The sequence below is a fragment of the Ailuropoda melanoleuca genome, chromosome 10, assembly GCF_002007445.2.
Source record: "Ailuropoda melanoleuca isolate Jingjing chromosome 10, ASM200744v2, whole genome shotgun sequence".
Taxonomy (NCBI): Eukaryota; Metazoa; Chordata; class Mammalia; order Carnivora; family Ursidae; genus Ailuropoda; species Ailuropoda melanoleuca.
Window position 1 is genome coordinate 91,740,548 of NC_048227.1, and position 17,481 is coordinate 91,758,028.

Sequence of the window (17,481 nt, forward strand, 5' to 3'; positions counted from 1 at the left end):
ACTGGAGGTTTGTACCCTTGACCCCTTTTACCCATTTTTCCCACCCTCCACACCCTGCTTATGGCAATCACTAATTTGTTCTCTGTATCTATGAGCTTGTTTTTGTTTTGTTTTGGGGTTTTTTTCTTGGGGGGGGTGAGTTTAGATTCCACTATATCATATAAATGAGATTATACAGTAATTGTCTTCCTCTGTCTTATTCTATTTAGCGTAATGTCCCTGGAGTCCATCTATGTTGTCACAAATGGCAAAATTTAAATCTTTTTTGGCTGAATATATTCCATTGTGTGTATGAATGTATATATGTATATGTGTATATATATATATGTTTGTGTGTGTGTGTATCTACCACCCACATTTTTATATGTGTGTGTATATATATCTACCACCCACGTTTTATAAGAAAACCCAACATTTTCTTTAGCCATGCATCCATTGATGGACACTTAGGTTGTTTCTGTATATCACTACTGTTTTAAGACTTGCTATTTTAGCGTTCTGTCAAGAAGGAGTTCATTTATATAAACAAGTATTTTGTCAAAGATTAAATGCATACCTAAAATTCCATCCATCATCTTCGAACTATAAAAACTAGTTTTTGGGTTTTTTTTTTTTCCCCCCAGAACCATTAGTTTAATAAGTGTTAGAAAGAGAAAAAAAAAATTGCTGGTTGTCATTCAAAAACTTCCTAGTGAAGAAAAATAATATATAATTCAAAATAGAAAACCCTTCTTATAAACCCAATTCAGTACTCTGTGTTCTCTGAAAATGTTGTTGTAAAAGCTTTCTTAGTGACTGGATGTGACATCATGTCTTTTACCAAAGGATTGGAAAAGTAGATACTGATCATATATGCACATATGTCAGCATAATAGCTAACTTCTTCTGGGGCGTAAATACGTAGTCCCCCTCTGTTGCCCAGCTATCCCAAACTCTTGATGTGTGTTTACTTATAATTTTTAAGGAATTTGAAGGTATTCTTTTCATTCCAATCACCAAGCAACTTAATATCTGTCCTATTTACTCTGCACATTGCCACATCTTTTAATTCTTGTCTGCGCTATATTTTCTCCTAAAAATCTAGGCTTTCCTATAAAATAGTTTTATATAATTCATATAACTCTGTGAAAAAGAAGTATTTCTTTAGAGCTCTTTAAAAATGTGTGGTATAGCTTTTAAGAAGTATAGTCCTACAAGATAAGTAATGTACAATATTTTAAATATTGAATGTGGAGGCACAAAATATTTTAATTATTATTTAAAAGTATTCAAGGAAGGTGTTTGAGATATACTTAGCCGAAAACCACTTTGAGGTTTGAGTTGAGAATTTCTATGATGTAAAAATCACCAGGTTTACTACCAAGTATTTATTTTCCCTCAAGAGAAACCCAGTCTATCATATACTCTCAAATTACTGATTTTAAACAAGTCCTACTTCATGTCTAATGTCCTTGAAGAATAGTAAATTATCTCTTAGAAGTTTCCTTTTTGCTTAACTAGTGACTGACTGCTGTATTATTTTGAGATATTTTACTATCAAAATGCTCTTATTTCCTATCTCAAGATTAATGGGCACAGTATCAATGCCAGTATAGTCTATTCACCTGCTGGGTTTTTAACAATGGGCAGTCATTAAATGTGTACTGTAAATAGGACATAAAATTGCACTTACATAAATTTGTGTTGTGATCTGGTTTCTGGTTTTGTTTTTTAGCAGGTCTGTGTGATATTAGTGAAGGGACTGCAGTCCCAGAAGATCGCTGCAAATCTCCAACTTCTGGTAATGTGTTTATTTCATTAATAATTATAATTCTATAAAAACCAATACAGTGTATCAAAATTCCTTTTTACAGATAAGCATTTAAAATAACACCTACAAGGAACTTTTGTGTCACATATTTATTCTTAAAATGGTTACTATTTTTTGCATTCTCCTTAAGTGAAAAGAATTGCACTAGATAAAACCCCATAGCTATTACCTGTTAAGAGTCATATAACTGTTTACTTAGCTTTCTTATATTTTTTAGGGAGAATATATTTTACTCCTTACCATTGTATCAAATGGTTTGGTTAATCTACAATCTTGTCTTTGCTCTAGGCTTGCCTGGTGTCATCTGGGAGAATAGTGCTCTAATTCTTGAATAGTGTCCATTTAAATATTATCAAAGATTTTGAACATTTATAATCTAGCGGTAACTATAGACAGAATAATTGTAGACCAAATGTATGTGTTTTTGTTTTTGGTCAAAGTGATATTTGATATAATTTTATAGCTATATTAAAGCAGTTGTCCTTTTTTGTCCATGTAAGAGAGGTCTATATGTGATCTATGTGTATATTAATATTTCAGTGGAACATAACTTTTAGTATCTTTTCAGTCTCCTTAAGATTAAGAGGATTGTGATTTTATTATTGTTGTAAGTGGATAGAAACTTTGCCAGTCTTTGCTACAGTTGACTTCACAATTTTAACTACCATATTAAATCATTCTGGCCGGAAATATTTATCAGCTTTCCACTGGAAAGATTGTTCTTAGGATAAAGTAACACGGTTCTTAAATAGATTTTGGTCCTTCCCTAGCGGGTTCTACTACATCAGAAGTCATTATAAGCATGGGAAATACTGAGAAGTGCATTTTACTTTGCTCTCTCATATTTCAGTTTAGCATTTTATTAGACATAGAACTGTAAAAGCTTTTGTGATGTTTTGTTTTTGAAATTGCATTTTCCTGATATTGCACAAATTATACCTTAAGATGTATCTACCTTCTGGTTTTCTTAATCTTTAAATTTCATATTTAAATTCACTCATTAATGGAACATGGAGCTATAGGAATTATGTAATTAACACCTAATGTTAAGTCTGAATGTTGGTACAGTAAAGTTTGAATGAGAAATATGGAGCAAGTAACTGTACATCTGATCTTACAGAACTAGAGTTATTTCTGAATTTGGAATTTAGAGCTGTAGTATCTTTTCATTATTGCTGTTCGTTGTCCATCTACCTACAATAGTATTCTAATCTTCTTACCTTCTCTAAAGGCCATATGAATGCAGTTGTCAATATGTTAAGGCTAAAAGCCAGACTGAATAATTTGGACATGTAATTATCTTTTAATATATTAAATGACCATCAAAGTGTTTTAACAAGACTCAGCCCAAATAAATTAATACTCCTCATTATCCTAAGCCAAACTATGAATAGGTATATACATCTATCAATTTGGAATAGCCAACAAGAGGTAATTATAGATAAGTATTTAAGTATATTAAAATCTGAGTATTTAAATATAAAAAGTGCATAAAAGTAGAAACCCTCCAAATCTTTCTCTGAGAAATTCAAACATTGTTGAACATTTTCAAATATATTATTTTTTGATCTGCGTGAAAGGACAATATAGTTTTAACATACAGAAATTTATATGACACTAGGTATTGTTTCAGTGAGTTTGAACTGCAAAATAAAAACTATGACTGCAGAAATCATTGCTAAATCAGAAATTCTGATCTTAGATAGAAAATTCTTAACTTATTTAGTTTAGTCTTTGATTATGCCCCAAAAGATATAAGAATTTTCTGAAGAATTATATGCATTCCTGCATATCAGAAAAGCCAGCTTTACAAAAAACAAATCAAACTTTAGTCGATAGTAGTTGTGTCTGAAACGTGTTTCATAGAGCAGGAGATATAGATGTCACTCATATGTACTAAGCATACACTAGAAACTAGAATAAAATTCCGAAAAACTAATCCTTTGACACTACATTCTTACAGCTGTGTCTTTCACTACTTGTCCATTTTAAAATAGTAGTAATTCTTGCTACCCATCTTGGGCCAATTGTCTTATTCTTTGCACATTTGTAACTTTTTTGCCTTCATTCTTGTTAGCATTCAGAAATAAAAGAATAATTTAGTATCATTCCTCTCACCAGTACATGCAAATTCTAATTTAGGACGGTCAAAAAAAGAAAAACAGGTGGGGTAAGTTTGAGGTGAATCAGAAGAACCACAAGGTGATCATGTTATTAAAACCGTTGAAAGTAGTAATTAAATTACTAGCCCTAATACTTTCTGCAGTGTGGTAGGATATAAATAAAAAGTGATACAATATAAATTATAAAACCAATATAGTTAATAGAAAACAATGTATCATGAGAGAAGAAGAAACATGTAAAAGTGGGTTGGGAGTTCAACTTAGTCACTCCTAAATACTAAGAGGAGGACCGCTATTATAAAAATGAAAAGTGGCCATACAACCTTTATCAAAATCAATGTGTTTATTCAAAATAATAATACAAATGAGGAGCAACTTTTTTTGAAAAGCATTTAAGTCCCATAATCAAAATTGGTAATCTCAGCAGTTTAGCTGATCAGTATCAAAGCTCAATTCAAAAAGCATCCTGAGAAAATCCAAGTAATGAATATAGTTTGGTTTTTCCATTTGTTTTTAAATAAACCAGCAGTCTCTCTGAAATAGAATATTAAATTCTGTCATCCTGAATTAGCATAAGAAATAACTTCTGCTATCTCCATTTGGTCTTTGTATTTCAAAGAACTCAGATTGCTTTACTAAGCACTTTAATAATATTGGAATTTTGTTTTAGTACTGCATCAGAAATGTGTGTGTGTGCGTGTGCATATGTGAAAACAATAAAAACATTTGTTAGGTTATTTCAGTTTGAAGGAAACCCAGGGCCAATAGGCCATTATATAAATGCTGCCTTCAGGAGTTGCCATGTGCCCTAGAAAAAAACAAAAAACTGTAAATATTTTCTATGTTTATTTAATCATAATTATTTGGTAAATATATTCAAGTGGTATATGCTGAAAGCATTTTTGGAACTTTGACAAAAATTCTGAAGACCAGTGGTAGGAATTTTCAGTTTTGGGAAAAATAAGTCTTGTCTTCACATTTATGGCTTATGTTAGAAATTTTTTTGGAAATACTAAAAAACATTTGTATAATTTTATATTCATATTTAGATATGTAGCTATTGCTCTAAGATGAAATATATCAAATAAAACAAGTATTAATAATTTTTTACATTCCTGTGCCTATTTAATATCAGAGGTGACTGTGATATTTTAAAATATTTATAACATAACTGTTATCTTCTTTGGAAAACAAGTATACGCATTTCTATTCCTGAAAATATCACTGAATCCAGTGTTACTTATGTGATATTTTTTGATAAAGGATTTATGAGGATCCATAAATGCTACTTAGCAAAAATAACATCGTTTTAAAAGAGTAATCTTTTAAGACTATTATAGAAGTAATTGGATGCTGCCAGTGTTGTAGGTTTTACTTGGTCTATGGAGAGATTTCAAGGTTATTTTCCACTTGGCCAAAGGAAGTATGATTTTTCTGGGGGAAGAGAAGGTCAAACTTTGACCTTATTTATTAAGGTTCAGTACTTTCACTGGGATAAGAGAAAATCAGTACAGAAAGACTTTTTTATTTACTTCCAGTTATGTTTCAGGTATTTGCTTCTATCAGAAAAGCTTTTTATTCATTCAACAAATGTTTACTTAGCGATTGCTGCATACAAAGCACTCTACTGAGTGCAAGGGGGGGTGCAAAGATGAATCAAATGGGGGCCCAGTTTTTAGAAGTGCAGTGGAAAAAGTGTAAACTTTTTAAAATATGAGGTATTAAATGATGAACATCATAAGGGAAGTGTACAGATAAAGGGTTATTGGAAAAGGGAAAATGATTTATAGCAAGGAGATTGTGAAAACTTATAGGCGCGATGTCATTTGAAATGTGCTATTATAAAGAATAGATTCTTTAACAAAAGTTGTCAACTAGAATACTACTTAGGATTACATTTATAAATAAAATATTTTTGTTAGAAATTAAAGAAATGAGATGAAAAGTTAAACACCTTTTTTTTAAGGAAAAGAGGCAAATAAAATCTGTATGGTGACTAACATAATATAATAAAAAATATTATTTAAAAGTTCTTAATTACAAAAATATTAGATAAACTTATTGAGAGTCACAGCCAGAATAAAATTAAATATTTCTTACCTCATTAAATGTAAGTAAATATTTGAACATACCTAAAATTATAAGTATTATCCTCAGTATTTTAAAGATCCCTCTGGTAATAATAGAATTTATATGATTTTGAAGTTTGTATCTAGAAAGTTAACCCTAAAATAAATTTTGACAGTATACTTCTTGCACAGGATTCTTAGTTCGAGATGAAGCTTATTCAGTTAACTAGTGTCAAAGAATTTTTGCATTTTCTTTCAGAAACAGTTAATTGCTGCTTATATTTTTCTTTATCTGTTCTCTAACAACTATACCAAGATTTTTCTAAATGGTTGTAACTTAAGGAAAAATTGTTATAGATTAAAGTTAACATTTATATATACTGGGGATCTCTCTGCCGTGAAAGATAATGCACTACTGTTTGCTGTTCTTACTGTAATATTATAAGAGTTGTTATTAATTGTATTCATGACATTTTCTTGAGGCCAGTAATATCGGAACTTATCTTAGAAGTCACCAGATTATTTTGTTTGTACTGTTCCCTATGACAACTCCGTGTTTGTGACTGACGATGTGCCTGTTCCTTCCATTGTCTTCGTTTGTGTAGGTTCTTCATCACCACACAATTCAGATGATGAACAAAAAATGAATAATTTTATAGAAAAGGGTATAGTATCTTTATTTTAAAGTATTTTCTTTTAATTATGTTTAATTCATTTAGTTTACTTTGAATAGATTTTGACATTTTATATCAAAATATTATTTTCAGTGAAGACCAAAAGCAGAAAGTTTTCCAAGATGGTAGCCAGTGATATAGGTAGGAAATAGAAATTTCTCTTTTGTTTCTAATCCTTGCTATATGCAGTGTTACTCAACACCAGAAAATGATCTAATGCATTGCATTTTGTATATATTAATTTGTTATTTCTGTGCTAAACAATAATCTCTTGGGCTCTTTCTTCTAAACTCATTGGGGAAGTAATTATTAAAAATCAGTTAAATTGGGATTGCAGTTCTTCTTCTGACTTACAATGTGAATTATTCTATTTTTATTTTTGCTTTATTTAAAATAAAGCAGGGTTCAATTTATTCAATAAGTAGTACAATTTTATACTTCCAGATTTTGAGATCTTTTTCCTTTATAGTTTTATATGTATTTTCTCCTACCTTTATTCCATCTTTCTCAAATTTTCAAAACCCCCAATTTCAAGGAAATGGTTCTCTAAAATATTGACTCTTTTGTTCTGTAATCTGCACTACCCTTGAGTTAAATGGGAATTTTCTTAAGACTCTTCCCTTCCCCCCAAGTAAAAATGATTGATGGAGAGTATTTTATATTAATCCTTTGACTGTTTTTATGAATATACTTTGAAATGAATTCCAGTCCAAGGTTTTCAGTTTAAAATAGGAAGACAAAATAGAGTCAAACTTTGTGGACATAATCAAATTCTTAAGATTTTTTGGTTGGTCATAGAAATTTGAATATTCTCTGAAGATTTTTAAAGGCTTGAGACACACTGTTTTACAAAAAGAGAATAAATCTTTGATTTAAATCCAAAATTTTTATTATACAGTATGTTATTTCCTCCGAAATGCCTACCATATATTCCTTGAATTATATTAAATGATATGCATTTCTAAGGCCGCTGAAATAGATTTACCTTTTCTTATGATAAAGCTTAATATATAATCAAATTAAATTTCAAAAATTTAACAGAAGTAGCATTCATATTGTCTGCATGTTGTAAATTGAACCCTGTTTAGTCATATTTACGTTGGCTGACTGTTAGCACCTCTGGTCATTTTTTAAATAAGATGGTTTATTCTTGGGCAAAGGGCTCTTCATATATGGGGAGTTGATTATCTCTTTGTGGTTTTATAGTGAATCAGTTGGTAATAGTTAAATCACTTTAATTATGTACTAGCACTATAGCATAATACTTTTTCAACCAAATCTCTTTAATATTTTTTCTTAATAGTACTTATTGTCATATAATGTAAAAAGTTAGAAGGGACTTTCCTACATACACTTAATCAAAGGACTTTTAGAATTTAATTATCTAGGGATTTTACCTTGCATGAATGGAACCTTGTGTATATAATTACATTTTTAAAAATAATTTCTCTGTCCGATTTTTGATCCTGGGGTTGTATTTGCTTTGTTAAATGTGGTGACTAGCTCCTCTCTTTTTTCTGTGTTCTGAATAGAATATGTAACATTAAGTATCTGAGCTTGAATATTTGAAAGTTTTCAGTTAACAAATTTCTTAGATGAGGAACATTATTGAAAGTTCTTTGGTGATGTTCTTGCTTCTTTTTATGTTATTGGCAAGTTTTTCTTTTTGTCGTGACAGTTTTTATATTTATAGTTTTTGGGAAACGTGTTAACTTTATTCAGTTTTTCAAACTTAGGTTAGTTACACAGTTATACATAATTATTTTGCATCTTCAGAAACTACTGCTCTGGCTCCTTTTTTTTATATAATTTTGTTTGGTTTTGGTGGTAATCTTTCAGTGTGGTTTTTAATCCCAGCATAGATAAAAGGAAAACTCACTTCTCAGTTTTTTTCTTCATTCATATGGAGACTGCTCCATTTTTGACTATAAAATTTTTACAGTTAAAAAAATGAGTTTCTCTCTCTACATTAGTGTCTAGTTTTATAATAAGAGTTGTGAAATATGCTATTGAAAAACACATAAAATAATATCAGGAGAAAAAATACATAGACTCTACTGAAGACCTCTCTGTCAAGACGTGGTTTCTGTGTAAAGATTATGGTGTCAAAAGGAAAGGCTTCCGGGGTGCCTGGGTGGCGCAGTCGTTAAGCATCTGCCTTAGACTCAGGGCGTGATCCCGATGTTCCAGGATCAAGCCCCGCATCGGGCTCCTCCGCTGGGAGCCTCTTTCTTCCTCTCCCACTCCCCCTCCTTGTGTTCTCTCTCGCTGGCTGTCTGTCTCTGTCAAATAAATAAATAAAATCTTTAAAAAAAAAAAAAAAGGTTTCCTTGAGGGGTGCTTGGGTGGCTCAGTCGGTTAAGCATCGGACTCTTGACTTCAGCTTAGGTCATGATCTCAGGGTCATGAGACTGAGCCCCACATCGGGCCCCCACTCAGTGGGGAGTTGGCTTGAGATTGTCTCTCTTGCTCTCCTTCTGCCCACCCGTGCTTTCTCTGTCTCTCTCTAAAATAAATAAAACTTTTTTTAAAAAGTGCTAGGATTTCTTGAGCATTCTGAGCTCACCATGTTCCCTGTCATCCAGTCCTGTACTTCCCCCAGAAGTATCCTGAGCCTCATAAAATTATCAGCTCTCTCTTCCTCAGTCTACAAACATTTATAGCTTCAACTATAATTGTAGTGATGCAGTGGCCTAGTAAGGGAGGGCATAAGAATTTAAGCCTAGACCCTGAAGATTAACACTAGTAAGAAAGCCAACTTGCTTGGAAGGCTGACTGAAGTGTCTTGGCTCCAAAACTTTGTTTCCGCAGCTTCACCTTTTCTTTGAAAGTAATTGCTGCTGATATTGGAGGGGTGAGGTGCAAAATGTCATTCCTTAACACTCTAACCCAAGCTTGGAAAATCAGCCTCTTTTTTACTGCCCAACAGTACAGCTGAGATAGCTGAGATGATAACAGGTTTTTTAAAACATATATATATACTTAACAATTACAGTTTTTCTGACACCATGCCGTGCCAGCCCTTTATAAGTAATATTTCTTATTTAATCCATTCGATGTGACTACAGTGAGCTACTTACTATTACGTCCCTGTTCTACAGATGAGGAAACAGAGAGGTGGAGTGTAAGGAATGTATCTGTTGGTTACACAGCTAGCGAATGACAGAGCCAGGATTCCCACCCAAGTAGTCTGACTTCACTGTTTGTCATTCAGCACTGTAGTATATTACCTCTTAAGACAACTTCCTAAAGTCTGTAAGGATTCAAAAACAAATCCATTGTGTGATTTGTAACTAGATACTCTGGTTATGGCCCTGTTCTATCTACATAGTAACCTAGAAAAAAAGATGGTTCCTGTTAAGTTCTGCCCTACCACCAGATCTTGGTTGTCGTGTTGGTGCCTAACACCTAAACATAATATACAGTGCCTGGAAGTCTACCATCCTCAAAGACTTACAGCAAACAGCAGAGACCCTAACCCATCTACCCAAAGCCTAGCTTCCTTGTTTCCTGGCTGACAGCTAACTCAGGTAAATGATGCTGACAGTGACTTCCTTGTTCATGCATTGGAAAAGCAGCCTAAAAAGATATAACTTTAGTTTTGTGAGTTTAACACCAAAAATATAGCAGAGTATAATGCAATTGCAGCATCCCTAAAGAAAGGTATATGCATGTAATACACATATAGTGATTTGTTTTGCCTGTTTATACTTGATTAATTTTTGTTAGTAAAATCTTGATGACCAGCATTTCCAAAATCAATCTTTCCTGTAGTATTAACCATTTCTGTAAATCATTTAGAAAATAAGAGTAGTTATCAATTTTTAATTTGCTTATTATTTATATTTTATAAAACTTTGGAAATATGAAATTCTGTAAAGCTTCTTGTTAAGTTTGTAAAAAAAAAAAATAGTCCTTAAATGTATGTCTTTGTTAAACTGTTAAATTTTTCGTGGTACCTTATGAATAAAATATGGTCCAGATGCTAGCATTGTTTGGTAGATTTTGAAACTACATGATCAACCTTTTCTAAAGATTGTTAATTCTATTTCATTGATTCTATTTCATTGTAAAAGTAGATTTCTAGCTGGATACTGTGGTCTACAAGCCCATGTCCCATATTATTACTAATTTTCATATAGAAGAAATGATTACATGAAGCTGTGAGGGGGAAAATAATAACTAGAGATTAAAATATAAACATTCAAAAATACAGTGACTTACTGAGCCAAAACAAATAGAAACTTGGCTCCATTTAATGAGTACCTTCCAAGATCCAGTCACTATAGATACGCTTCAGGTGGTATTTGTAAACCTAGGGAGGATTGTACCTCCACGGTCCTTTTAACTTCTCAGATTCTGGGTTAGCTGTTACTTGGGTAATGACTAATTTTCTTTTTTAGCAAAAACTGAAGTAATTTTTGAAGTCAATTTAAATGAAGATAATGATCATTAGTCTAAATACTGTTTTCATTAGTTCTCTTTTACCTAAGACCAATGATTCCTTTTTTAAATTAAGGAGTTCTAATGCAACTTAAATAGGTTCTTAGTCATTATTTTCTAAATCACTAATTAATTAAATCCTACAATTTTAAATCTGCTCAAGCCCCCTTATTTTTCAAGAAAAGAGATTGAGCCTCAAAGAAGTTAAGTTGCACATCCAAAGTGATGTCCCACAGTAATGACCTAGTCAGGACCAGAATCCCGGTCTCTTGACTCTTATTTTACTATAGCATATCTCCACTCTCATGCTGTAAGTTCTCTTTTTCTTGTGCTGTCTTCTCAATTCTTTTATATTTACAAGTTGAAAAAGAAATTCTCAGAGGTCCATTCGGAGTTTGCCATGTGAATAAAAAGGTATGTATCAAATTAATTAAGTAGAATCTTAAGTTATAAAATTATCCTAATTCATTATAAAAAATTAGTACTGACATTTCTACTTTATATTCCCCATTATTCAATCCCAAATGTGTGGCTGTTACTTCTGTAGACGTTCATCTTTATATTTAATCCAAATATGGCTACTGAAAAATAGAAGCTCATCTTGAAAAAGAAGATGAGTCGAGTGTGCAGTAGTACCATTTTTACAGGTAAAATTACTCTTAATTTATGAAGAACTAAATTTCACAGTCAGGTACTTAAAAACCATTATACAAGTCTGAGGTTTTCTAATTAATTCTTTTTCTTTTTTTCAGGATGACTAACATCTGAAGAGTATGGCATAGTGTGTATTGGATTTTAATTTTATTTCAGAATGTATTTTCTGTCAAATTTCATAATAAAATCTCAGCAAAGTCCGTTTGTCTTTTATATCACAGTACTTCCTGTGTATGCATTTCTTACTCCATAGAACCATCTTTTTCTTATACTGGAAGAATGTAAAATGATCTTTCTGGAAATAACTTATTGTTTGATTCCTAACATAAAGTAAATTAGTCCAATTGAAGTTAAATCACTGAAATGATTTCTTTGTCAAGTATTGTTTGAATAGAACTGTTAATGTGGCAATCCTGTTCACGAAGATGGTGCTGAAGGCGAAGAAGGAAGCCGCTGACCCTCTCAAACCTGAAGCCAAAGCAAAAACTTTGAAGACCAACAAAGTGGTGCTGAAAGGTGTTCACAGTCACAAAAAAAAAAAATAGATCTGCACATCACCTGCATTGCGATGGCCCAAGACACTGCATCCCCAAAGGCAGCCCAAATATTCTTGAAAGAGCACCCCCAGGAGAAACAAGCTTAACCACTATGCCACCATCAAGTTCCCCCTAACTACTGACTCATCCATGAAGAAAATAGAAGACAACAACACACTTGTGTTCATTGTGGATGCCAGAGACAACAAGCACCAGATCAAACAGACTGTGAAGAAGCTCTGTGACATTGATGTGGCCAAGGTCAACACCCTGATTAGGCCCAATGGAGTGAAAAAGGCATATGTTCAACTGGTTCCTGACTATGATGCTTTGGATGTTGCCAACAAAGTTGGGATTATCTGAGCTGAGTCCATCTGGCTAAATCTAAATATAAATTTTTTCACCAAAACAACCAAACAACAATGTGGCAATTTATGTTCTACCATTACTTGTATTAGTTTGCAAGTAGCTGCTGTAACAAAATACCACAGACTGGGTGACTGAAACAACAGAAATTTATTTCCTCTAGAACAGCCCTGGAGGCTAGAAGTCCAAGATCAAGGTGTTAAAAGGTTTGATTTCTTCTTGGCTTGCAGGTGGCCGCTTTTTCATTGAGTCTTTTATAATCTTCCTTCTATTCTTCACAACTGTGGTGTTTGTGTGTTTAAATTTCCTCTTTCCGTCAGATGAGATGAGGGTCTACCCCTAATGGCTTCATTTCAACTTAATCACCTCTTTAAAGGCCCTGTCTCCAAATTCCTCACATTCTGAGGAATTGAGGGTTAATGCTTCAACATACAAATTTTGGAGGAACAGTACAGCACACACCTTTTTTTTGGTAACACCTTTTATGCTATAGAAAATGCAGAGTTTATTATGATATCCTAGACAATAAGTTTTATGGATTTATGGAAAGCAAATAGAAATGGGAAAAATATTGAAGACTAAAGCTACAGGAGTTCAAGAATTAGAAGAATTTGCTATAGCTGAATCTTTAAGAGATACTTTAAAGATTCCCCTTCATTTCAGGTAATGCATATGTGTTCCATATATCAAAAGTGATCTGTTTGATGAATAGGCCTGTGTTTGATTTGCCCTTTTTTTCTTTATTTCATTTGTGAGAAAATTAAGCTTCTTTCTGTAGAAGTAAAATTCCAGTGACTGTGCTTATTCATTTATTTATTCATTCATCACCATGCTCATTGACCACACATTAAGTGTTATACACATACACAGATGCAGAATTTTGCAAGATAAATTTTTATCTCCAAACTCATGGAATTTATATTCTAACATGGGAAATATGCGTTGATAGACATTGATATTATTAATTCTAATGGCTATTAAAATAATGTGTAATAAGTGGCAAGAATTTCTACTACTTCATCTCACTTTGCCGTTGGTATCTTTGCCATATCTTATAAGCTAATTTTTAGTCTTGTTACTATTCTGATTTTTAAAATTTAATATGGATACATTTCAACATTTTGCTTTAAAAAAGTGGCATTGGATCTCTGCAGATGGTGAAAAAACTGATATGTTACCTTCTTTTTAATTATTGAACCTCTCAGTATAAACAAAATTTGGTTTTTTTGCATCTTCATACTGCCATAATAATAAGTAATTTTCCCTGTTATTGTTGGTATACTGTTTCCTATAAAAGTCACATTCCAAAAAGCAGAAGTTACTCTTCTGTTTTCCTTTCTTTTAAGAAACCTTTCATAGAAAAATCAGATGTGGGGGCGCCTGGGTGACTCAGTCGTTAAGTGTCTGCCTTCGGCTCAGGGCGTGATCCCAGAGTTCTGGAGATCAAGCCCCACGTCGGGCTCTTCCGCTGGGAGCCTGCTTCTTTCTCTCCCACTCCCCCTGCTTGTGTTCCCTCTCTCGCTGGCTGTCTCTCTCTCTGTCAATAAATAGATAAAATCTTTAAAAAAAAATTAGATGTGGAACACAGTAGATAGAAAAAGGAAAATTATAAAACATCAGCTTAATTTCAGAAAAGCAACATGAATCTCCATAATTGAGAAACTTTACAGGGATTTGTATAGTTGCCATGACAAAACTGTCATCTGTGGTACAGAGGTCTAAACAGTGCTCCTGAGATTTGTTTCTTTCCTTGCTGTTGAAACCATTGCAGACATGATTGTTGTGATCGTACATCACTTCATTATTCCTAGCATGCAAATGAAGCTCTTTTCTGCTTACTCAGACAGCTTGATATCTTCATTCCAGTTTATAAGAAGAGAGTAGAGACTCAGGTTTACAGCCTGCCAAGACATATCTGATACCAGTTTTCTTCAGATTGAAGAAACTTTATTGTCATTCCCCTCGTTTTTGCTGTGGACAAAGGCATAGGAAAAGAGAACTAGTTTATAATCTCTAGTGACAAAAGATTTCAAATCAAGGAAGATAAATTGAGTACAAGGAGCAAGAGTTGAAGAAGACACAGTTGAAGAAGAGAAAGACAACTTGTCTTCCAAGAACTCATTCAAATCGTATGTCTTCGGTTTGAAAGCCTCAATGGGAGTTGAATAACTTCAAAGCCTGAGCAGAAGTTTCTTTATACATGCAATGAAATCAGCTTACAAGGTAGCTGGGTTGGCAAGTGCTTCTGAGACTCCTAAGAAGTAAAAATACGATCACCAAAAATTGGTGGATAAGGTCTATGACTGCTTCATCCACAGAATTATACTAGGGTGCAGAGTATATGCTAGGAGGATTGAGTAAAGGTTTTCCAGAGGTGGATCTCCTGTTGTGGACCTGCCATCAAGGAGGTTAACTAAACAGACCTGAAGAGTATATTCCCTAGAAGTCACAAAATTAAAACATAAAAATATATGGCCTAAATTTCAACTTTAGACCTTAGGTTTGGGACTTAGCCTTCCACAGAAAACAACTGTAAAACTAGTCAAAATATATAGGCTCTTCTTTCTAGACATTGAGCAACAGGTAGTCTAGGGCCACCATCCTTGAGAGAAAGGAAAAATAGGAGGTGAGCTTCATGACCAGGTTTCTGCCATGGAACACTTTCCTGTTGCAGTGCAGGTTGAGTAGAACTCAGGAGGAGCTGCAGTCTTACCAAGCTAAGGCAGCAGGGAGTGAAGTTTTGGGCTGCTAAATTGACTAGAATTTGTGAGATAGTGTTCTAGAGAGGAAGGAACTGCAGAGAGGGGACTTCACGGAAGTCTGTGTGTAGGGTTAACTCAGGTTCAACTCCAGGCTAAAGCTATACCTGAGCTGGGCAAGACTCTCTAAGGCCTAGTAGCAAACACCTGCTACGAGTCTGAGAGCTGGCAAGGATACCAGCAGTCATGCAGTGCCAGGAATTGCTGCCATTAGACCTTGCTGGACACCTTGGTCCTTCTGGATATCCCAGAAAGGCCACTCCTTAAGAGTAAGGATCACTTCTTAGAATAAATGCCATATCCTAGAACTAAATTCAAACTGATATGGACCTACCCTAACAAAGAAGGAAACCAAACCTGATAAAACCAAGGATCCACCAGTAATTGAATGGCAAGGCAGAGCAAAGCTCAACACCTACTAAGGTGGATGATATAATACAGACTCCCTTCAACACATTATCCACTCTGTCCTGTATCCAATTAAAAGTTCCTAGGCATGTGAAATAAAGATTCAAAATCAAAAGTAGGAAAATGTGACCCATAATTAAGAATAAAAAAATTAGTAGAAACAGACTGAAAAATGATCTTGATATTGTAATTAGCCCAAGATTTTTAAAGCAGCTGCTATAATATGTTTTAGTACTGAAAAGAAAAAAAGATGGTCATAATGAGTGAACAGATAATTAGAGAATAGCAGCAGCAGCAAAGAGAAAATAGCAACTTTATAATGAATAAAGTGAAAATTCTAGTACTGAAAGTTCAATATCTGATATGATAAAACCATCCAGATGAGTATCTATCACTGGATAGAGACTACAGAAGAAAGGGCTGTGGAGCTCGACAGCAGATAAATACAAATACGTTGTGGAATGCCAAGGATCTGAATCCTTCCCCACCCCTTCCTTTTGCTCTTCCCCTTGCCATAAGTATCCATAAAAAATAGGCAAGTTACATTCAAAAGTAGGCGATAATCAGCCTGGCTTTAGATTTCTCAGCTACCCACAATGCTGAGAGAAAATGGAACAACTTGAGTTTTGAGGGGATATAGTTGTGGGCTGGGACTTGTACATTTTACCAAATTTCTCTGATCCATGTTTGTCTTTGTTTTCAGCTAAACAGAAGTTTGTAAAATATTATAGTCATATGCCTTTCTTTTAAACTTGAAGAAAAAAGCTACTTCTTAGAGACATACTTTAGAAGACCTTGGGATTTGGGAGTTGTACTAGAAGTGATTGTCTCCTATGGAACTCTTTCCTAAGGAAATAATCAAAATATATGAAAATATTTTTGTACATTTTTATTGCCCTATTTATTGGAAAAAATCTTATTCAGGAAGTGTTCATATAAATACATATGCAGCCATTAAAATATACTAATAACTGAGGAAAGAAAATGCTGCTTCTGGTAGTGGAAAAAAAGCAGGATACAGATTTGTATATTAAATAAAAATGGATTTTAAAAAATTGCAGGAAATATGCAAACGTCTTGCCTCTTGATTATAAGCATTCGTGGTGGCCATATTTTCTGTTTCTCTGTTTTCCAAGTTTTCTATAAAGGACACACAATTCAAAAAAGCTGAAAGATAAAATGCGTATGTATGAGGGGACAGTTAGAAGATGTTAATCTGTTAATGCCTGTGAATCTATTGCTTGAGACTGTGTTTTTCATCTAAAAATTCTAATTTTATACATTGAAGAAGGAATGTAAGCTTTAAAATATTTTGGGAAGAAGATAACATTGTCCCAAGTGAAGGATGCCTTACACAGGAGTTTATACCATATAATTTCATGCATATGAAGTTCTAGAATAGACAAAACTGATTGATAGTGAAAAAAACCCCATCAGAACAGTGGATATTTCTAGGGATGAGGACAGGAATTGATTGGGAAGAATATGCATGACCTTTCTTGGATGTTGATGAATTTCTATATCACGTTAAGGGTTTGAGTTACATAGGTGTTTGTCAGAACTCAATATGTATTTAAGATTTGTTCATTTGTATATAAATTTTATTTCAAAAGAAAAATACTGTCAACAAGTGAGGAAC

At 33.4% G+C, this 17,481-nt stretch overlaps 1 protein-coding gene and 1 pseudogene across 5 annotated transcripts in view; both read left to right on the forward strand.

Annotated features, from left to right (window-relative positions):
• The window catches only part of STXBP5 (syntaxin binding protein 5), a 162,272-nt gene that overhangs the window by 108,066 nt on the left and 36,725 nt on the right, over positions 1-17,481 (forward strand). Inside the window, exons 19-21 of one of the 5 annotated variants that reach the window (XM_002927613.4) lie at positions 1,715-1,780; positions 6,608-6,667; positions 6,770-6,817. In XM_002927613.4, the coding sequence (XP_002927659.1) occupies positions 1,715-1,780; positions 6,608-6,667; positions 6,770-6,817 (174 nt within the window). The remainder of the gene's footprint in view (positions 1-1,714; positions 1,781-6,607; positions 6,668-6,769; positions 6,818-17,481) is intronic. The other 4 variants (XM_011235232.3, XM_011235233.3, XM_002927614.4 and 1 more) reach the window with 4 other exon arrangements.
• Positions 9,093-14,164, forward strand: LOC117804012 (annotated as a pseudogene).